Source organism: Sporobolomyces koalae, assembly GCF_050403365.1.
Source record: "Sporobolomyces koalae JCM15063 DNA, S_koalae_JCM15063T_v1_ctg16, whole genome shotgun sequence".
Taxonomy (NCBI): Eukaryota; Fungi; Basidiomycota; class Microbotryomycetes; order Sporidiobolales; family Sporidiobolaceae; genus Sporobolomyces; species Sporobolomyces koalae.
Window position 1 is genome coordinate 302,767 of NW_027481755.1, and position 21,157 is coordinate 323,923.

At 53.3% G+C, this 21,157-nt stretch overlaps 9 protein-coding genes across 9 annotated transcripts; 4 read left to right on the forward strand and 5 right to left on the reverse strand.

Moving 5' to 3' along the window:
- Positions 1-87: 87 nt before the first annotated feature.
- On the reverse strand, positions 88-1,354 carry JCM15063_003138 (uncharacterized protein; the record flags this gene model as incomplete). The annotated part of the gene is made up of 4 exons (XM_076678733.1): positions 88-424; positions 490-567; positions 705-824; positions 894-1,354. The coding sequence occupies 4 exons, from the start codon at positions 1,352-1,354 to the stop codon at positions 88-90; spliced, it is 996 nt and encodes a 331-aa protein (XP_076534225.1).
- Positions 1,355-3,884: 2,530 nt separating this feature from the next.
- Positions 3,885-4,139, reverse strand: JCM15063_003139 (uncharacterized protein; the record flags this gene model as incomplete). The annotated part of the gene is made up of 1 exon (XM_076678734.1): positions 3,885-4,139. One exon carries the CDS (start codon positions 4,137-4,139, stop codon positions 3,885-3,887), a length of 255 nt encoding a protein of 84 aa, XP_076534226.1.
- Positions 4,140-5,723: 1,584 nt separating this feature from the next.
- On the reverse strand, positions 5,724-6,986 carry JCM15063_003140 (uncharacterized protein; the record flags this gene model as incomplete). Its single annotated transcript, XM_076678735.1, has 2 exons — positions 5,724-6,179; positions 6,663-6,986. The coding sequence occupies 2 exons, from the start codon at positions 6,984-6,986 to the stop codon at positions 5,724-5,726; spliced, it is 780 nt and encodes a 259-aa protein (XP_076534227.1).
- A 1,624-nt stretch (positions 6,987-8,610) lies between these two features.
- On the reverse strand, positions 8,611-10,281 carry JCM15063_003141 (uncharacterized protein; the record flags this gene model as incomplete). The annotated part of the gene is made up of 8 exons (XM_076678736.1): positions 8,611-8,705; positions 8,786-9,044; positions 9,125-9,320; positions 9,395-9,592; positions 9,660-9,733; positions 9,804-9,983; positions 10,072-10,144; positions 10,250-10,281. The coding sequence occupies 8 exons, from the start codon at positions 10,279-10,281 to the stop codon at positions 8,611-8,613; spliced, it is 1,107 nt and encodes a 368-aa protein (XP_076534228.1).
- Positions 10,282-10,730: 449 nt separating this feature from the next.
- Positions 10,731-11,881, forward strand: JCM15063_003142 (uncharacterized protein; the record flags this gene model as incomplete). Its single annotated transcript, XM_076678737.1, has 6 exons — positions 10,731-10,779; positions 10,851-10,947; positions 11,046-11,124; positions 11,203-11,313; positions 11,391-11,650; positions 11,728-11,881. The coding sequence occupies 6 exons, from the start codon at positions 10,731-10,733 to the stop codon at positions 11,879-11,881; spliced, it is 750 nt and encodes a 249-aa protein (XP_076534229.1).
- A 129-nt stretch (positions 11,882-12,010) lies between these two features.
- Positions 12,011-14,839, reverse strand: JCM15063_003143 (uncharacterized protein; the record flags this gene model as incomplete). Its single annotated transcript, XM_076678738.1, has 7 exons — positions 12,011-13,593; positions 13,641-13,764; positions 13,826-13,977; positions 14,053-14,164; positions 14,223-14,534; positions 14,595-14,693; positions 14,771-14,839. The coding sequence occupies 7 exons, from the start codon at positions 14,837-14,839 to the stop codon at positions 12,011-12,013; spliced, it is 2,451 nt and encodes an 816-aa protein (XP_076534230.1).
- A 244-nt stretch (positions 14,840-15,083) lies between these two features.
- On the forward strand, positions 15,084-16,505 carry SGF73 (deubiquitination module subunit SGF73; the record flags this gene model as incomplete). The annotated part of the gene is made up of 4 exons (XM_076678739.1): positions 15,084-15,312; positions 15,371-15,418; positions 15,484-15,657; positions 15,721-16,505. 4 exons carry the CDS (start codon positions 15,084-15,086, stop codon positions 16,503-16,505), a joined length of 1,236 nt encoding a protein of 411 aa, XP_076534231.1.
- A 354-nt stretch (positions 16,506-16,859) lies between these two features.
- Positions 16,860-17,666, forward strand: RIM1 (Rim1p; the record flags this gene model as incomplete). Its single annotated transcript, XM_076678740.1, has 5 exons — positions 16,860-16,907; positions 17,017-17,176; positions 17,264-17,348; positions 17,433-17,524; positions 17,602-17,666. 5 exons carry the CDS (start codon positions 16,860-16,862, stop codon positions 17,664-17,666), a joined length of 450 nt encoding a protein of 149 aa, XP_076534232.1.
- A 453-nt stretch (positions 17,667-18,119) lies between these two features.
- JCM15063_003146 (uncharacterized protein) lies at positions 18,120-21,055 on the forward strand (the record flags this gene model as incomplete). Its single annotated transcript, XM_076678741.1, has 14 exons — positions 18,120-18,168; positions 18,245-18,723; positions 18,822-18,885; positions 18,954-19,178; positions 19,263-19,319; positions 19,388-19,682; positions 19,748-19,940; positions 20,019-20,090; positions 20,159-20,369; positions 20,438-20,473; positions 20,541-20,746; positions 20,815-20,841; positions 20,914-20,972; positions 21,028-21,055. 14 exons carry the CDS (start codon positions 18,120-18,122, stop codon positions 21,053-21,055), a joined length of 2,001 nt encoding a protein of 666 aa, XP_076534233.1.
- Between the last annotated feature and the right edge of the window lie 102 nt (positions 21,056-21,157).

Consider the following 21,157-nt stretch of genomic DNA (forward strand, 5'->3'; position numbering starts at 1 on the left):
CTCTGCAGGAATACGAGGCAACGAGGACATAGATTACCACAAACGAACAAGAAGAGGCCTGAACCACCGTCTCATAAACACCTAACCCTAGTGCCCTGCGCCGTTTTGCTCGAACAAGCCCTTCAACCTCGCATCAAGCTTTAACTGATCCTCCCGAGCTTCTTCGCTTCGTTGCGGCTGTTGCTGCTGAGCTCTCGGAAGCCTCTGGTGCAAGTAAAGAAAGTCGAGGAGCCTGCGCTTCTTCTCAAACTTGTACCAGCCTCTCGCCAGAGCGTCAAAAGCGTCGTCGAAAGGGTCGAACACATCCCTTGCTGACCCCATCAACCGCTTCTGATCCCATTCATTCCACAACCGTTGGTTCGACCTGCCGTTGCGAATTGCATCTTTGTCGGCTCCGTCGTCTTCGGGCTTGGGCACGGTTCTGCTGAATCCAAGTCCTACGAGTGTCCAAGACCTAACGCTTCGGTCAGCTGAAGACTGGAGAAGCACAAATTGGTCGAGGTCGCAGAGTGCATGTTTGATGCCGAACTCGTGCAGGCGGTTCTGGAGTCGTAAGGCGGCGCATGTCTGTGATCAGTTCGAGGTCAGTAGTGCCTAGTTTCTCGACGAGCGAACATCATGAACGTGCGATATCATCGAATTCCTCGAAGGTGAGAGAGTCCAGTTTGACCTCCCTCTCTAGATATTTTGGCACCGAAATATACTTTCGCTTGTACTCCAGATCCTCGAGGACAACCCCAACCGAGACCTCGCCCGAAGGTTGTTGAAAGGTGTAAAATCCGTAACAGAGCGGGATGTCTGATCCTTGCAAGTCTCGCGCCACACTGCAACATCGGAGAGTTAAGACCATGAAAGGCTCCCTACTTGAATGGGAAAGGATGGTATAGACTAACCTATATGCGTACGATTCCGCTTGTCGAACAGTCTTGGCGGTGTGTAGGCCTAATTCGCCACGGTCCCGCCAATCTCGCCAGTAGGGGAATAGCGATTCCTGGTATAGCTTGAGAACGACGGGGATCCTCGCATCCTCGTCTCGTGGAACTGCCACGGCCCTCCATATCTGACTGTATCGATATGTGCCCGTTTGGAGCGGCTCGACAAGCTCGAGCCGCCACGGTTGCGCCGCGACTCCTTCAAGCGGGTCCAACAGTCGCGACTCAAGTCGGCGAAGAGGACTCGGCGAGATGGAGCGACCATGTGGGTAGTCGGAAGGAGGGTGACTGCCTGGCTCGAGCGAGCTACCGGTCCACGCTAGCTCTGTGCCGATTTGGAGAGGAATCACTTCTGCGCGAGTCTGCCGAGCATCGTACTCTTCGACCGACGGTCTGCTTTCTGCAGAGGTAGAGGCGGGCATGTCTTGTGATTGTACGGGTTGTTGTCAAGAGGAATGTAAAGCAGAAGAAACAGAAGAGGCCCCTTCAAACGGGCGTCCCCTGCCCACAGACCTCTGGCGTCCGGGCCGCTTTTTCTTGGCGACATCTGCAGAGACCTGTGCATTGACCAGGCTCTTCTACCTCATAGTCAGAAGGGTACAACACGCGTCTTTTGCGCACAGGCCTCTGGCTCACGAGCCGCTTTTTCTTGGCGAAACGGGCAAAGCCCACGTTACAAGGCTTCCTTCACGCTTTCCTCCACTTTTTCCTCCCGAGAAATGACGGGACATAGCTTCATCGCGGTCTCACGCTTCCGAAACTCCTTTGGCCAGCCGGCTCGCCCCGGATCGCCCTCTCGGAGACCTATTATCTCGTGGCGTGAATCCGTATTCATCCCAGAGGCTCGAGACCACGGGCACGCAGTCACTCTACTGTCGACAGGAAAGCATGACCAGTGGCACAAAATCCTGCAAGCGCGCCGGACAGTAAGCCTTTCGAGCGGTACATCCGAATGAGCGGAAACTTGCTTACGGTCTCTCTATTACGGTCGATAGACGTCGCCGTCATTGTCCGATGAGGAGGAAGAGAAAGAACTTTTGCTGTCTACACGATTAGCAGCCGTGCCAAAGGTGAAACCTGCATTTGCGGCAATCGCGAGCAACCTTTTGCTACAGCTTCAGCGCTGCCAATACTTGGTGCATCAGGGAACAATTAAAATCAATGCTATCGCGAAGGAATACCCGGCTATCAAGGACCGAGATTTAGAAATAGGCGTATGGGAAACTGAACGGCCCGTTACACATCAAATCGCGTTCCTTGATCACCTCGAAAAGTGTCCGTCCTCGGAGATCTCGCCTCAGAATAGACGAATCCTCCTCAACGAAACGGACAACAGGTAACTCAATTCTAAACTCAGGAGGAAGGACGTACAATTCGGCGCTCTCTTACTTTTCTTTGGTCGCCACAGAGAGGCTTTTGGCGCGAACGTGCTTGCAATCTTACCTCAAATAGTCCGGCTCTTTCTCGACTCCGAATATCAGGAGAAATTCGAGATCCAGCTCTTTTGCGAGCATGCAAGGGATATACCGAAGCCAGGGTCAAAGACTAATCAAACGCGTGAGACTCCTCCTATTCTCTCCATGCTGTTCAATCGTTGACACATTTCTGAATTGACCCCAATCCTGCTGAGTTAGGTGTTCGCATCGACTACTTCTTCATGCTTGTAGTCCGTCAGGACAACGTTACTGAGCTTCCAAAGCTCGGGTTTCATATTCCCCTGCTTGGAATCGAGGTCAAGGTGAGAGGATAGGCGCTTTAGTTATCGTTCGAACGCTTCTCCTGACAACGCTGTGACTCGAGTACTAGCGCCACGACTTTGTCAAGAGCAGCGCGTGGGCAGGCGAAGAACCCGGTCTCAAAACTCTGTCAGAATTGCATGAGAACGTGCAAAAACTCCTCCCTCAAGTGCTGTTGTAAGTTTATTCACCCGTTCACAAGCTGTACGCAACTTTAGCTCACGATCCTACATTCGCATTCGCGCATCGGTGGTAGGTATGCCGATGTCTTTCGCTGCAAGCGGATTCTCTTAACAGACTATTCGGACAGTATAATGTGCGACATCGGCTACGGGGATATCAGCGACGGGCAAGGGTCTGAACCCAAGGAAGGGGACATCCCGCTAGTATATCGCCCAATCACGGGTTCGTCCGCCCTGTCAAGTCCAAATGTCAAAGATATCTACCACTACGGGCCTCGCTTGGCTCTCGCATTCGAACTTCACGGAGCGTTGAAGGATCTCGGTCTCCTTCCAATCGACGTGTGTAAACATTTAAGCTGCTTTCTTTTTCGCAGAGACTGATGAATCGTCTCGCGATCCCCTGGACAGGCTTACAGCGATCCGAAGGAACGGGTACTAGATGTGATTTTCTCGCATTAATTTCTGCTCTACCGGCTACCAATCAACTGACCCGTCTCGCTTCGCTGTTTTTTTGCCCCAGAAACGGATCAAGAAATATCTGCCGCCGTCGCCCCCGAAACGTCAGCGAGCTGATAGTGCTGTAGACCTCACGGAACGACCCCGACGAAATCGAGGGTGAGGGACAGGGAGAAAGACCAGATCAGAGAGAGACCCGGTTCACTGCTGCGAATCGAGCTTGAACGATCAAGTGACGGCTGTATACACTTTAAAAATTCCATCTAAGCTCCGGCTAGGAGCCCCGACTTGCAGGGAGAGAACTTGACTCGAGAATCGGCGTTCGCTTCGTGGCGAGGGTTGCCAACAATTCGGGACTGCAACCGATAGCAGGTTCAGCGGACATTATGCCAAGAACGCCGTCTTAACAAGGTGTAGCTCACCAGGGAGCGGTCTTTAGTCTGAATTGCCCGCCTTTGAAGAGTCTTCCTTTCAACTGATCCTTTTTGGCGAGCGCGTTGACCTTTTTCGGTTTTGCGAGGTCGGCCAAAGCGGTACTCGATTCGGCGGGACGAGCTTGCGTCTCCCACGTCAACGGTCTAGTCCGAAGAATCCGACAGGAGCACAGTCGCTTCGACCGAGAACGACCAGGATTGGCTCGAGGAAGTGTGACCGGTAAAAGCCTCTTGAAGGGTACCCGACGCGAGTTTCCACAGGTGGATCATGTCACGATAGTTCCAGAAGAGCCAGAATAGGAGCAGGATCACGACGAAAAGAATCGCAGAGAGGCGCGACGAGAACATTGTCGACAGGTCGCAGGACCATTCGTTCGCAGAGCATCGTTTGTGCAGCATCGTCGAGATAATTTCGCAGCAAGCTGTCAAAGCGGGGGAGGGCATAGCTGATTTTCAACCATCGGCGACCCGGATCGACGTTAAGAGTAGCTTGATCATGCTGCAATCTTGCAAGACTTGGCGGAGGATGAATATCAAACTCACGATTAGCAATCGAGGTCGGGGCTGACTCAGTATGAGTGCGAGTTACAGGAACTTGTCGAGTAAATCCCGCAGCGCAAGTTGCAGCGATTTGTACCGAGAGAAGGTCCCTGCGATCGGGAGATTCGACAGTTTCCTGCCTGTCTTGTTTCTCTTGCTCCTCAATTCCGCACCTCCCAAGGATCGTTCTCCTCCGGATTGCCGATTCAGCAGGTTCCGGAGATGGACATCTCGTGTGAGTACAAGCTGTGTTTTCAGAGATTGTCCTAACGACGCTTTCCTGCCTGCGGATCGTCGGTGTCGCGTTCGAGCGGAAGCGAATCTTCTGCTGATATTTTGTTGTGATCTCCGCTGATGGTCAGCCTGAAAAGACAGGAGGGGATGCCGATGAACTGGGATGATGGCATCGAAGCGAAAGCGGATCGTACAAGCACCGATCCGTGAGCAGCTGTGGGTCATTCGCGACGAGTACTGTATGCTACGAGATTAGACATGGGCTGGAGGGAGAGAAGTCGAAGTCTCATCGAGTGACAGAGTTCCGCCCCCACGTTCGCAGCTGCTCCGCTCGAGCACCCGCCTTCGCCTACTGTACAATGTGTCGGCCGAGCTCAAAGCGCTGTATCGCCCGCTGCCCCTCAAGCTTACTCACTCTTCATGTCGCACGCTCGCAAAGTTCCGATTTAATCGACTATTTGGCCGCACGACACCCCACATGCGAGGCACGTTCGACGCCTATACAGTACTAAATGCAGATTGCAAGCAAGCGCCTGAATGAGCATACTTAACAAAGCGAGGTGTCCCCTCCTCCTTCGAAATCGACGCGTTCGCATCAAGCAGCGCACCAAACTCTCGACCTCGATCCTGCACCTACCGCACGCCGACGCACACAAGAAAGAGCTCAGACGGAAGTGCCCCCCACCGGCATTAGCGCTAGGAGAAGGCGTATTTGAGCGGATGCGAGCCTCGCGAGCTAGCCACAAGTATCGCAATGGAATCTCCTGCCTTCATGCGTGCGATAGACGTTGGCGAGGGACAACGAGTGCCTGCATGCGAGAGCTCAAACTGTCGAGGTCGGATCGGGGTGGACTGACTTATCCTTGAATCTCTCCCGAGGACCACTCAAAGACCCTCTCTACTTTCGTGGGCCTATCAGCAGTCTATGTTCAACAAGACGGGCGGCTACGGACGCCGCGGAGCAACCATTTCGACGAGAAGTCAGCTTGCCTAGATCGATTCGCGAGGATCGCCGAGATTGTAACCGCGCGCGGGAGGGAGGCGCTTGAGCACGCGAAAATCAAGGTCAACGCGATAAAAAACGAGGTCGAGTTATGGATCACAAGTTTCAAGACAGAGCCTCTCTGCAGGGATACGAGGCAACGAGGACATAGATTACCGCAATCGAACATGAAGAGGTCTGAGCCACCCTCTGATAAACACCCAATCCTAGTGCCCCGCGCCGTATTGCTCGAACAAGCACTTCAGCCTGGCATCAAGCTTCAACTGTTCCTCCCGAGCTTCTTCGCTCCGTTGCGGCTGTTGCTGCTGAGCTCTCGAAAGCCTCTGGTGCATGTAAAGAAAGTCGAGGAGCCTGCGCTTCTTCTCAAACTTGTACCAGCCTCCCGCCAAATCGTCGAACACATCGTCGAATGGGTCGAATACATCCCTTGCGGACCCCATCAACCGATCCTGATCCCATTCGTTCCACCACACATCGTCGGACGTGCCGTTGCGCATTGCCTCTTCATCCACTTCGTCATCTTCGGGCTTGGGCAGGGTTCTGCTGAATCTGAGTCCTACCAGAGTCCAGGACCTGGCGCTGCGGTCAGCTGAAGACTGGAGAAGCACAAATTGATCGAGGTCGCAGAGTGCATGTGCGATGTCGAACTCGTGCAGGCGGTTCTGGAGTCGTAAGGCGGCGCATGTCTGTACTCAGTTCGAGGTCAGTCTCGCATATTGTTCTCGACGAGCAGAAAACAATGGACTCGCGATATCATCGAACTCCTCAAAGGTGAGAGAGTCCAGTTTGACCTCCCTCTCTAGATATTTTGGGACTGAAATACCCTTTCGCTTGTACTCCAGATCCTCGAGGACAACTCCAACCGAGACCTCGCCCGAAGGTTGCTGAAAGGTGTAAAATCCGTAACAGAGTGGGATGTCTGATCCCTGCAAGTCTCGCGCCACGCTGCCAGGATGAAAAGATGAGCCCATCTGATGCTACATGCCTGACTGGATAAGGATGATATCGACTGAACTATATGCGTACGATTCCGCTTGTCGAACAGTCTTCGCGGTGTGTGGGCCTAATTCGCCTCGCTCGCGCCAATACCGCCAGTAGGGAAAAAGCGATTCCTGGTATAGCTTGAGAACGACGGGTATCCTTACATTCTCGTCTCGTGGGACTGCTACGGCCCTCCACACCTGACTGTACCGATACGTGCCGGCCGGGAGCGGTTCCACAAGCTCAAGCCGCCACGGTTGCGCCGCGACACCTTCAATCGGGTCCAACAGTCGCGATTCAAGTGGGCGAAGAGGACTCGGCGAGATGGAGCGACCATGTGGGTAATCGGAAGGAGGGTGACTGCCTGGCTCGAGCGAGCTTCCAGACCAGGCCAGCTCTGTACCGATCTCGAGGGGAATCGCTTCGGCACGACGCTGACGAGCTTCGTGCTGTTCGAGCGTCGGTCTATGTTCTTCAGAGGCGGACATGACTTGTGAAGGTACTGGTTGTTGTAAAGAGGGAACGTCAAGCAGGAACCAAACGGGCCCGTTCACGACGCGCGCCTCTCGTGCACAGGCCTCTGGCACCCGAGCCGCTTTTTCTTGGCGACACTTGCAAGATCTGAACCTCATGGGGCTGTGCTTCCCACTAGGTCATGCGCTCCAAATAGTTGACACAGCGCGAGAGTTTCTACATGAAAGCTGTAGCTCACCCCACTTGAATCATGCAAGCCGCCCTAATCTACGCATTCGACACTCATCCTTCGCCACTGGAGAGAGTCTATACTCGCTTAGCGATCAGAAATCCGGGTACGGACGATGTAGATTGAGTGGGATATGCATACCTCATACACTCTCATGCTGCGAATAGCGACTTTGACTGCCTCTTCGAGTTGGACGCAACGCTTCCTCCCACGAATCTTCGCCCACGCTGGAATTGCCACTGGCGCTGTTCCAATCTCCAAACCCTATCGTCTCACTCTCCTCATCACCGTGCTGCCCCTTTCGGTCCATACGCTGTCGTTTCTGAACTGAATAGCTTTCTTTGTGGGGCTTCTTTTTCCTTTTGAGCTTTTTGGCGAGTTTCTTGCCGGCTCCCAAGAGTGAGATTTGACCAAACTTGATGATACCGAAGTATGCGAGTTGTAGCAAGACCGAAACAAGGAGAATCTGTTCTCACCGAAATACAAAGTTTCTTTTGATGCTTCGGTTTGGGGGAGAAAGCTGAAATGGACTCACGATCAACGTGACATACCTCATCCAACCTGAGTCGCAAACATCCCCAAAGACTGGAAAGCTGTAAGTACACAAGCAGAAAACTAGTCGGTGATCGCGGCATCGAGCTGATTCTTCCTGGCAAGGAAAGAGGAGGCTCACCATACGGCTCGAGTATTGTGTTTCACAAACACGAATATCCACAGTGCTCCGTTCGTAAGGGCGAGGCCCTTATAATGTCCCATCGTCAAGCACATTCAGAGCAGGAACTCGAGAATAAGAGAAAAATGCTCACAAGAAGAGACCATTGGATGCTAGTCGCAATGTCACCTCCGAAGAAATCCTTGACGCCCGTAAACGCCGTCAAGCCTAGTGTCGAGATCGCCAACACGGTAACGCATAGACCGGATATGTAGGACGAAGATGTCGAAAACGGTTCAGCAAACAGTCGGGTCCTGAAGCATACAAGTCAATCACAGTAAGCGCGAACGAGAATTAGATGAGGATATACACTCTTACGCAGCTGCAAGGCTGAGTAGCAAGAGAAGCACTGCATCGATCGCCTGCACCGGCGAAGACCGTCCTAGGTCAGCGCCTCGAATGAATTCAAGACCTGATCGACAGTCTCGTCGTACCTTGAAGATGAGCAGACATGGACAACAGACTGGTAATCGCATACCGCCGCTGACGACCGGAGTTTGAGAGGGAAGGAAACGTGAGAGGTGCACTGAGCGCCGAATGACCAAAACGCTCAAGCCTCTGCCCCGCGGATTTGCCGGCTCGAAAACGATGAATGCCAAAATATTCAGACGATGCACGAAAAGTGAATATGACGTTGTAGTAATGCAATGGTTCTTCAGTTACAGCGTAATGTAATGATGGTTCAAAAACATGATTTCTAGTTCTTGATGCTGACGAGCTTGACGTCGAAGAGGAGGACCGAGTTGGGAGGGATACCTTGGGTACCCTTCTTTCCGTAGGCCATGGCGGCAGCTAAACAATGACAAATCGAAGAATTGGCGTCAGTCGCAAGAACAAGCGTATAATTCTAACAATGAGGAAAAGGGACTGACGGATCCTGAGTTTTCGCTCTCCTCCAACTTGCATGCCAACGATACCCTTGTCCCATCCAGTGATGACTTGTCCCCGTCCGAGGGTGAAGGTCAAAGGCGAACCCTTGGTGTTCGAGTCGAACACCTTGCCGTTCTCGAGTTTACCAATGTACCTCATGCCGACCTTGGATCCCGACTTGGCAGCGGCTCCAGTTCCAGTCTTGGCATCGGTGATTTCGAGACCGCCAGCGAGGGTTTGGGTCTTGGGTCCAGCAGCAGCCTGTGAATTGGTCATTCGAATCGTCAGGTTCCTGTCTTGAAAGCAGTTCTCGATGGGAGGGAAAGACGATCATGGCTCACCTTCTTCTCAGTCTTCTTCTCCTCCTTCTTGGCAGCCGGGGAAGCGGCAGCGGCAGCAGCAGGGGCAGGGACGGCCTCTCCGTTTTGGGCCTTCAACAACTTCTTCTTCTGGTTCTTCGAGAGGCCAGCAAGGTCGGCAGCGGAAACAGTCGAGTCATCGGCGGCGGAGGAGACCTCGGCAGCGCGCTTCTTCGAACTGTAGCCACACAAAATTGTTTAGATCAGAATACATGCTTCGTAATCAGGTCGAAATGACGTTTGGAAACTGACGGCTTCTCCTCCTTGACCTCTTGGATGCGGTCAGCGGCATCCTCCATCGATTCGTCGTCCGAACCCTCGCCGATCAGGCCCGAGATGTCCGACTCGTCGAATTCGTCCGAGTCAAAGTCGGAACCGTCCTCCGAGTCCGAGTAGGGGTCTTGGTCAAAGTCCTCTTGGCGGATGTAGTGGCCGGTAAGGTAGACGGGGCTGTTGGGCACGAGAACCGTATTAAGTTTCGGGTTCACGACAAGAGCTGAAGCGGTACTGGACTGACTTTTGTCCCGAGACGGAGAGCTCGACAACCTCGACATCCTCGACGAGGCAGACGTTGATCGCGGATTGCTCAGACTAGGAGGGAGGATTGAGAATCAGCGGTCTAAAGGTATTGATCGATACGGACAGATCGGCGAGTACGTACGACGTTGGGCTTGAGGACAGCAAGGACGGTCTCCTTGGTGATGAGCTTGGGAAGCTTGATGTCTCCCTCCTCGTCGTCGTCCTCCTCGTCCTCATCCTCCTCGTCGTCCGAGTCTTGCTCGAATTCGGGGTACTTCATCATGACGGCCGAGCGAGCATCTCCCTTGACCTCGGCACCGTACTGCAGGGGAGAGGCAGGAGAGGCGACGTCAGGATGCTTGTTTGAACGCGTAAAGATGATGAAACGAGAGAGAGCCCAAGAGACTGACCGAGACGTTGGTGATTTGGATCGCAGGCGAGGTGTTCTGCGAGATGGTCTTTCCGGGTTCGAGAACAACCGACCTACACAGCGTAAGACGCAGATAGGACGAGAATGTGAGTTTGGTGTTGAAAGAAAAAAACCCAGCGAGCGACAGGCGGCGCTGGGCGTGCGGAAGAACCGCTCACCAGAGACCGAGGATGAGAGGAGCAGCAGCCATTGTAATGTGCGGGGGTAAGAGGTGCAGAAAAAGTGGCAAGAAGAGGAGCAAGGCCCGAAGTGAGCGACTTGGAATAATTTCGTACGATTCGTATCCGACGAGCTAACCGTCGCGCGCCCCGCCTGTCGGCTTCCTCCACCTCTACACCAACTCTCGTTGACAGGACAGTCCTTCTTAAGGTACGCTGCACTTCTTGCCTCGTTCCGCTTGACCCCCTCACCGGTGGTCGCGCTCCACTTTCTCGCCTCGAAATTCTACCCTCTTCGCGTCCTGTTTGACTGCGACCGAGGCCACACCCGATATGTGAAGCATTGGATTGTGTAGCTGACATTTGAGCCTCGCTTGTACTTTCCTGTTTGTTCGCCTCGCACCGCCGCACGTTCGCTCCGTTCGCTTTGACTCAACCTTGGCAATCTCTCGCTCGCTCCTGTCTCGGTCGACACAGAACAATGGTCAAAAAGGTTCTCATCGTGTTCGACTTTGACTGGTCCTGCGCCGGTACGCTCTTTCTCCGTCTCTTGTCGTACCGCTCGATCCCGCTCACTCGCTTCCCCTTTGAACCGCTCCAGACCAGGACACGGATCGCTACGTGTTTGAGGTGTTGGCTCCTCACCTCAGGACGAGTCTCCGTGCAGCAAAGAAGACGACCCAGTGGACCGACAATGTGCAAGTCTGCTCTCTCTCTCCTCTTTCTGCGCTCGCTCTTTTCGTTCTGCTTCGCTCCATTATACCGACAAGCTGACTGTCGGCTCGTTCGATCATAGTGCGCAACATCTTGTCAAGCTCCACCAAGAGGGCAAGACTCGCGCCGACATTGAAGGCGCTCTCCAAACTCTTCCCGTCGTATGTTTTTTCACTCTCTTTCTTTTCTGATTTTCATCGCCATACAACGAGCTGAATCCGCTGCCTGTGAATGACTAGCACCCGGCGATGAAGCGAGGTCTCGCGACGGTCAAGGCTCGCTCGGATCCCGAAACTACCTTTTTGTGCCTCTCCAACTCGAACACGGTCTTTATCGACACTGTTCTGCGCGTACGTTTTCCTCTCAACCTATAAAGATGCCAGACCAAACGTTTCCCTGACCGTTTATGAGGCATGTCGAAAATCAGCATTATGGCATGGAGAACCAATTTGATGAAATCATTACGAACCCGGCTCAATTCCGTTCCGACGGACTGTTGCAACTCAAACGTCGAGTTGACCCGAACGGTCCTCAACACTCGTGCACCGTGGGATGTAGTCCCAACATGTGCAAAGGTGAAGAATTGGAAGCGTTCATGGAACGACGAGGAGGGTGGGACCAGTTTGATCAGGTCGTGTACGTTGGAGATGGTGGGAATGATTTGTGCCCTGCTCTCCACTTGAGGCCGTACGTATCTCTGTCTCTTTTCTGCCTCTTTTAATAAGATCCGTTTTATCTGATACCGCGCTTTTTCTTTTCTCTAGACAAGACATCTTGCTCGTCAGGATGTACCGAGAATTGTCTCGCAGGCTCGAACGAGAAGGTCAAGCTGGAGGGTTCAAAGCTCGTACCATCTCGTGGGGAGGTGCATGGGAAGTCGAGAAAGCTCTTCTTGAAGAATTGGTCAAGGACAACTGAGCACAAGAGAAGATTGCGCGAATCCTATGAGAATGCATTTCTTTTCCGCTTTCAAATAAAGTCTGTAGAATCCATTATTCATAATCGTGTTGCTCCAAGAGAAAAAATACAGAAAGAGAGGGGTTATGATTAGATCAAGCTTCCAACTTGTACTCCTCCAAGAGGTTGAGATCCAGCATTTCCATGCGATCCAGTTCCGAATTGTCCATTGAACGTCGTCGCAGCGGTCCCATTCGAGAGACTTGAATTGAGCGGAGGTAGTTTCGACCCTGCGAATGGATTGTACCCGGTCGATTGAGGTACGAGGCCATTCGTCGTTGTCGTCGTCGCACTCGTAGAAGCAAAAGACGTGGGTGACAACGTCGAAGAGGAGGAAGGAGGAGCAGAAGCAGTTGCGGGATTTGAGAATTCCGACATGAGGTTTGAACCGAACGAACTCGAAGGTTGGAACGGTTTGCGAGTCGAGTTTCCTCCAAACCCGGTCAGCTGCGGTGACAAGAACGAGGTCGAGGTCGACAAAGGAGGTTGCGATGTAGCAGAGAAAGTCGAGTTGTTTGATGCCGATCCAGGGAAAGGGTTCGTCGTCGTCGACGAGAAAGAAGGAGTTGGATCATTCGACGGTCCTCCGGAAGCAGAAGATCGATCAAACGTGAAATCGGAAGCGATGCTCGCAAACAGTCCTCCAGTTTTCGATGCGGTCAAAGGTTGGGGTGGCAGTTGCCCCGTTTTCTGAGCTTGCAAGAATTTCGAGAATGCGTCTTGAGGAGCAGCGCCTTGACCCCCGCCTCCTTCAGTGGTAGTTTGCGATTGCTGTTGTTGTGGTTGTTGTTGAGAGAATGCGGCGAGCTGGTTCATGCTCGGGCCTTTCGGAGGTTCAGGTTGCTGTGTCTGCGGAATGAGCGTACCCGCAGGCGCGAAAGGGTTTCGCGCTCCAGTCTTCTGTGCCGTGAGAGGTGCAGGGGGTTGTTGCGCATACGGTTGTGTATTCGAAGGGGGCGCTGAAGAGCTCGTCGAAGAAGATTGTTGAGGGATTGTAGGCATAGAAGGACTTGGGGAGAACGTGTTTGTTCGAGAAGGACCAAAGGGGTGTTGTGGTGGCGATTGAGCAGAGGTAGGAGCGAACGGGTTGGGAGCGCCGGTCATCATCATGCTCATCGGTCTCTGATTGAACCCGGTCGTTTGTGGTTGCAACTGTTGCTGGAACGGGTTCCCTCCCGTCATCTGAGGTTGAACTGGCGGCATCATCATCATCTGGCCTCCTCCTGGCGCTCCCGTCATCATCATGCTCTGTCGGAAAGGGTTTGACACGCCCGTCATCTGAGGTTGTTGGAACTGTCCAAATGGTCCGGTCATCTGAGGAGGTTGAAATGGTCCGGCGGCGAACCCAGTCGGCTGGGGTTGCTGTAGGAACGGGTTCCCATATCCAGTCATCTGAGGCTGTACCATGGGGAACTGTCCAAAACCTCCACCTGCGAACGAGCCAAACGGATTCGGCGCGCCGAACCCGGTCATCTGGGAAGATAGAGTGCCATTCATCGAGGGTGAACCAGGGAACATGGACGTCTGGGATTGCTCGATTGATTCGAAGAAATCTGTGAATGATTTGGCTTGAGGTGCTGGCGCGGAAGGGGCTCCAGCAGCTGTCGAAGGGGTCGGCGCAGTCGAAGTCGAAGTCGACGGTGCTGGTGCTTTAGAGGGAGCGGCTGCTGCTGCTATAGCGTGAGAGTTAGTCACGTATTTTGGCCATCCGAGGCAGCACGGGAAGCTGTACCAGGTTGACCGCCGTCGGCAACACGTTTATTCTCTTTGTACTCTTCCCGGTTCTTTTCAAAGTTTGGATCGTTCAGGTACTCTTCCAAGCTTCCCGCCAGCGATACCGGTGCCTGTCAAAGAGAGAGTGACAGATGAGCTATGAAACAAGCCAAATAGCCGAGAATAACGCACGTGTTTGAGGTTTGGGATCGGGACGTTCAAGACGTTGTACAGCTTCTTGGCGATACTGAGGTAAGAAACTACGCGTTCCGTGTCTCTGCAGAACGTTTTGTAGATTTTGAGAGCGGTGGTCGCGTCCGTGTGCGACATTTCAAAGTAGTGCTCTAAGATGAGGCCGCAAGCTGCAGTCAGGAAACTTGGATGATAACAAAGACAGATCGGAGAAAGGGGGAAAGTACCTAGGATGTTGATCATGCCCTCATTGACACACGTAAACAGGACGAGCAAGTCTTTCGTGAGCAGCCGGAGAGCCGTCATCGACACGTCGTCGTCGACATCGTCCGTGAAGAACTGAGATCGACGGAATGAGTGTCATCCCCGAGAACGACGGGAGAGGGAAAGCGCTCACTTTGGATTCGACGCACGCGGCGATCATGCGCTGAATTTCGCGCGTTTCGCGGAGGAGGCCTTGCTCGACGTGAAGTTTGCGCAGGCGGTCCTTGGTCGTTCGGCGGTCCGTCTTGTCGCGGATAACGTCGCGGTTCAGGTTCTGGTAGCTGCGGATGCGCGCGGCGAGGTACTTGCCGTACGCCTGAATGTTGGGCGCTTCGTGCGAGGCGAGAGTCGACGCGAGGGACGAGTTGGCCAGGTACGAGTAGACGGGTTCGAGCGAACCGGACCGCATGATCGTGTGGAGCGTGATCAACGACTTGAAAGCAACCTGGAGTACACGCTATCGGTCAGATATGCCCATTGCGAAGGGGCGAGACGAGGCGCATACGGTGGTGTTTGGGTCCCGGATACGCAAAGAGAGCGTCCGGACGATCTCTTGCAGTTGTCCATCCTGACTGAAGGTTGATTGGACGATCGGGTCGATGTACTGGAGGTAATCAAAGACAAGGTCGTCATTTAGCGGGTTGCGAGGCACAGAGTCGAACGGCCACAGGGGAGGGGTACCTTGGCTTTCGGCGCGGCCCGTTTCGGTTTCGTCGCGAGTTCGACGGTCTTGCGGAGGTCTTTGGACATGGCTGCGTCCGGATGCGAGACGTGGGGGTTGCCCGACAAGTCGCAACTCGCGGTAGTTCAGGAGCTCGCTCGAGCCAAGTCGTTCGCGCTGAGCGTACGAGTCGGTGAGTGAGCAGTCGCGCGGCGCAAGCGAGGCGGATGCGAGGTGGAGAGCGGTAGTCAGTGACCGAGCCATGAATCGAATCTCGCGACCCGCCATCCGTCATCACTCCCCCTCGCGAATACGAACCCACTTGCAGCGAGCATGCAGTTGAAACCACCCGACTATGCCGTACCCCCAACGCCCTCTCTGTTCGCCACTTCGACCGCAAGTACGCCTGCACCCGTCGACGACAGTCGCTCGCCATCGCCTCAACTCGACCGACACCGCAACTTGTCGAGCCTCGAGTTGGCTGACAGCACCCTAGAACTTGTGTCGGCCTGTCCCGATTGCCATAAACCCTTGTTGCGTGCCGCGCTCGAGTCTCATCAACGTACGCTCCGTCGCGACTCTCTTCGCATCGCACAACGCTGACTTCGCGCATCGATCAGTTACCTGTCCAGAGTCAAACAATTCCCTCAAGCGCAAATTGTCCCAAGGTAGGCAACCTCTTCTCTGCAATCTCGATCCATCTCGACCTTGACCCAACTCTTGCTCTCTCTAGACTCGAACAACCCGCAGCAGACGAAAAAGTCCAAGATCACGTTGCACCTGACAGAGCCTTCTGCCTCGCCCAGTCCCGCCGCGCCCGTGGGAGTGCCACCCGTCCCGGCTCCACTCCCGGTCGTACCCACAGGAGGTCCTTCCGCTGCAGGCCTCGACAAAAAGAACAAACGAGGTAATACACTACCCTCTTATGTCACTTTGGTCAGTCACGAGGCTGACCAAAGTTTTGATTCAGTTGTCGATCCCGATCGCCAATGTGGAGTGATCAACGAACGAGGCTTGCCATGTCAGCGTTCGTTGACCTGCAAGACGCACAACATGACTGCGAAACGTGCCGTCCCCCATCGCTCGCAACCGTTCGACAGCCTGTTGATGGAATGGCAGAAAGCGAGTCGGTTAGGCAAAGAGCGAGAAGCGTTGAGCAAATCGATTCAAATGCGCTCTGCGAACGAACCCGCCGCCGCACTGCTCGGGACCGATGATCCTACTGGGGCCAAAAAGGAGAAACGCAACAAGAAATTGTCGAACCTGCCTCCGACGAACGGGTTCGATCCGACTTTGGCACCTCTCCCACTCGACCTTCAACCTTCGTCACTCCTGTCAATCCCATCTGCCCCGACTGGTGCAGGCATACCAGGTGCCGCAACTAGCACGAAAAAGTCGAAGAAATCGAATCCGGCGGCGTCAGCATCGCAACTCGCGAATGGTGGCTCTTCGATCTACTACGTGGGCGAACTGCAAAGCGGGCTGCTCGGAGGGGACGATCTCGACGAAGAGTCGGATTACCTGTCGTCTTCCGACGAAGTCGAGTCGGTATTGGTCTCGATCAAGAAGGTGACCCAAGCGGGAGGAGGAACTGGTACGAGCTTGACCGCTTCGGCAGGAGGAGGAGTCTCGAGCGCTTCGTGGTGGACGGGCAGGAACCGGAAACTGATGAGGCTCAGGACTTTGGGCCTCGATACCGTGTTTGGTGCGGGATCGAGTCCGCAGACGAACGGGACAACAACGGTCAAACGATGAGCAGTTTCAATGATCCTAAGCAGTGCTTTCAGTTCTTTATGCCGTCCATGTTGTTGTTTGACTCTACTTTCCAATTGATTGTCCTATTGCTCTCCTACTGTCGACAAGGAGAACAAGGCGAGTTTCAGACGGTCTCAGCTTCTTGCTCCTCAAGCGCATTTTTTCTGCGTTTCCTTTGTTTGCGATTCGATTGCAGAATCTCGCGTGGTTGCAGTCGCGAACAACGAATCCAGTGCGCGGCGACTCGATGAGACGAGACCGTGTAGACGCGCCCGCGGCGACCGCGCGCGCGCGTTTGCGAAATGGCTTGTCTCTCTGCTCTTGCTTCCTCACCTAGACCCTCCAAGTTTCAGAATGTTCACCACTTCGACTGTCCGACCCGTCGCTCGCTCTGCTGCCCGCGTAGGTCTCGCTCATTCCGAGTTCGAGTCTCGCACTGTCTCCACCACGACGCGCCACTTACCTTTGTTGCTCGTTTCGGCAATCTTGCTCTCCCTCTCTCTCTCTGCAGGCGTTCTCGACTTCGCGAGTCGCGCAACGCGATGTTGCCAAGATGACCCTGATTGGCAGGCTCGGCGTGATTGAGGAACGCGAGAACCCCAAGACGGGCAAGCCTTACTTGATGTACAAGATCGCAACGACCGACAAGGGCAAGCCCCCCGCTGAAGGAGGTTAGTAGTCGACGTCGCCCTTCCTCGCTCATGACAATGGGCGTGACTGTCGACAACGCGGGCTGATCCGGTTGATTGCGGAAACAGAGGAGTACAAGCAACCCCCGACCTCGTGGCACACCATCTTTGCGTACGGTGCCGCGATTGAGCGTCTCCAGATGATCGAGAAAGGGTCAGTCGTGACCTCGCCTCTAATCTCCACAGTAGTATTCGGGCGCGCAAACTGATTCTCTGCTCGTGTTCGCGCTGTTTCCAGTTCGCTCGTGTTTGCCGAAGCTTCGTTCCAGGTCAAGAACGAGAAGGACGAACAGACGGGTGCCTACACCACGATCATCAACGCTCAACATGGTCAGTTTTTCCCCATCTCCCGCCTGAAACCAGTTGTAACCTCCCACTCACAACGTTTCTCTGTGCATTTTTTGTAGAGCGTCTCACGGTTCTCAAGCGTCCCAACCGATCTGAAGAACCCGCTGCGTCCGAGCAACAGTAAACTCAACAATAATCACCCGTTCGAGGTACTCTCTCATTTCGACTTTCTTTCTCCACCTTTCTCCACCATCTCGTTGTGACGGCCTCCTGGACGGACTCGCCCGTAGTCCGTCAATATCATGAGTAGCTGCGTTGTCGTCGTTGTTGGTGCCTTTGTGCTTGAAGTGCTTTCTGTGTTCAGTCGCAGTGCATTCTGTTTTGTGTCCTGGTCGCCGGACTTGTTTTTCAGTTCGGTGTTGCCGTCCGTATAACTGGAACCGTACACCACTCTCCCCCGAATCTGTACATCGATGTTTTGACTTGTGCGATGGAGCGAAATTGTCACAGTCAGGGGTTTACACACGCGCGTCGACGTCGTGGCTTTTGCAAGGTCTTCCTAATCTCACTCGTCGTCTGTGCTTCAACACCGCGCTCTCAGCCTCCTGCCAACAGGTTCGATGAGTCACTGAAAGAAATGTTTACAACCTTCTCTCAGGGCTCGGACGATCCTTCCAATTGGAACGGTAGAGTCTCTCTCGCGTTCCTCTTCCCTCGCAACGCAAAGAGCGCTCAACGGTTCTCTCTCTGCGATCTGTGTAGATCAACCGTCTTATCTACCAGGGAGGTTCCACGCACATGTACAATCACCTACGCTCCGGTCAACCCACGTTTCTCAGAACCCATCGAACTCGGAAAGTGGTGCTGCCGTTGCATCGCCATCGCAAACATCCCCGACTCGAAAGTTCTTCTTCAAGCGTTCGAAACAGTCCAAGCCGGATTCAACGAGCGTACAGGATCGCAGGAGAACTCACGAGCGTGATCGATTGTTACTCGACTCGTCGACGCGTTCACCGTATCCTCACCATGACGGCAAACGACTGACCATCTCTCCTCCTCCTCCAACAAGACGTACTCGAAGATTGACCTCAACTCGGGAACAACAAGAAGAGGAGGAAGAAGATGAACATTCGAATGAGATCAATTGGTGGTTGTTGAGACCTGGCAAGAAACGAGTACGACTTTGGATGTCGAGTTGGTACAAACGTTGGGCACTCCTCGTTGGTATACCTTGCCTGATTGTCAGCTCCTTTTCCCTTTCTCCTTCCCCATTGCGCCCGAGCGTGATCTGCAACGACTGACTTTTGGAATATTTTTTTCATTTCGCGAGGGAGAAAAGGTTTGGGTTTGGTGCAGTATACCCTTCCCGGTTCAAGATCCATACAAAGAGGAACCTCCATGGCGTGAGTCCGGTATCAGCTCTCGCCTCTCCTTCGAAAATCCGAATCTCACCGATCGCGCTGTTTGGCAGATATCCCTTGGTCACCCCCAACGGTCGTTGCACCTCGAGACACTTTTACCACACTACCACACAAGTTGCCGTGGATCCATCCCTCGTCAAACACAAACACAAACACGCTCGTGACGGAGCAGTTCTCGAATCCAACAAGCATGCCAACGACCTCATCGCCCTCGTATCAAGCTGAAGATCCAGAGTTGCCGGTCGATGCCAACTTTTACTTCTTCCTCATTATATGTCAGTTCTCGCAACTCGAGCTTTTCGCCTGTGCTCGTAGCAGAAAAGGTACTGACTTGGGAGTTGGACTCTCGATGTAATCAGACTATGGATCGTATGTCGCCGTCGCACTCGTGTTCGTGACCAAGCTGTTTGATCTCTGTGAGTCAGCCTTCTAGCTCTTGCTAGAAGATGCCGTAGTGAGACTGACGACGGACGGGACTACAAAGATCGGCTCAACTGGTGGCCAACTTCGTTAGGAGGACCCTTCTGGTATACCCTCTTCTGGACAACTAGTCTCTTCGTCGGCTTCCTCCTGCACAAATTCGATCTCGATGGATTCGGGAGGAGATCGCATTCTCGAACGGGGGGAGGACCACAAGAACTGTGGGATTGGGAACGCAAAACGACTTGGATCTTGTTGGCGTTTGCGACCATGGCAATGCCTGCCCTAGCATGCTTCATGAAGCTCAGAGCTGATCGAAGGAACAGCTGGAGAAGAAGTCTGACCCCGGCACAGAAAACGTGATTACGCACTTTCCTCTTTCTATCGCGCGAAGTGATATTCATGTTCTCTCTACCTATGACAGGTTTCTCGAACGTCAACTGACTCAGAGAATGCCGAGGTCGTATCGACGATTCTTGTGGTTCTTGACTGCGATCGCTCTTTCACTCTTGACGCTCATCATGGGTCAAGGCTTTGCTACCATCTACCTTTCGACACTACCACATTCCAACTTTGAAGGTTTGGTATATGTTTGGACTCTCATCCTCTCGATCAACGTGAGGATTTTCTGCTGGTTGGGTCCCTAAGGGTTCGAGCGATGATGGGTCTACGCTGACATTCGAGAGGCAAAACAGCTGCTCAACAATGTCAGCAATTGGATCTTGCATCGCAAAGTTCGATCACAGTCTCTCGTGTTCATCTTCCGCGTGAGCCATTTTCGGCCCTTTGCCACCTGAGCTTGAGCAATCGCGTCAACTGATTTGTTCCGACCCAGCTCCTCTTTCAATTGACGTACCATGTCTTCTACCGCAATTTGTTTGCACGGTTGCGATCTCCTGATCAAGCGGCATACATCACCCTCTTGTCTTCGTCGTTCGTCATCCTTTGGTACCCACTGAGCATGTCAAAGACGTTCCATCGTCTATTGATCTGGACCGTCGGGACGTCAATGGAATGGCCAGAATACTCGCAGAGCGTAGCCACTAGTCAGATCAATTCTACCGTTCCTCTAAAGTCGCTCTCCTCGGTATGCTGACGACCTCTTTTCGAACAGTGTTCTACTTGCGAAACCTATCTGAAAATGTCACCAGTAAAGAGCTTTGTTCCCATTTCAGCGAGAATCCGCCTTAGCTCACCTCACAAACCCCTGCTTGCAGTGGTTGCTTTTCTGGGCTGGGTCACAATCTTGCATTGGGGTCCCAACAAGATGATCTACCCGTTCTTCTCGTTCGCCGACGATTCAGACCCGTACACGTACCGACTCACAATTTCGGCATCACTCGTGATTTGGCTCGCTGAACTCTTGTCGAGTTGGATGGCGAGGTGGGTGTGCTGGTGGGCCTACGCAATCGATGTCACCAACGTTTGCTATACTTTTCTCTTATCGAGCTGTCTGTCATACTTGAGAACTGACTTATGCTTATTATGCAGGTTGGGCTTGATCAATTGCGAGAACATGTTGAGCATTCGAAATCTCCCTCCTGAATCAATTCTCTCGGTGTCGAACTGACGTTATCTTCGCCTTTTCAGCCCGATCTCGTGGTAACCTGTATTGCAGCTTCGACTCACGTCCTAATGGATATCCTTCTGTACGGTCTTCCCTCCACGCACTCTTATGATCGGCTGACCCCATTCTCGATACAGGTTCTTGGTCAAACTCAATTTCCGATAGATGTGGGCTTGTAAAATCGTTACCTAGGGCGTTTTTGCCCATTTGTTGTCGTTTTTCTTATCACCTTACCCATTGGCTCCAATAGCACCTTGTTTTTTCCGT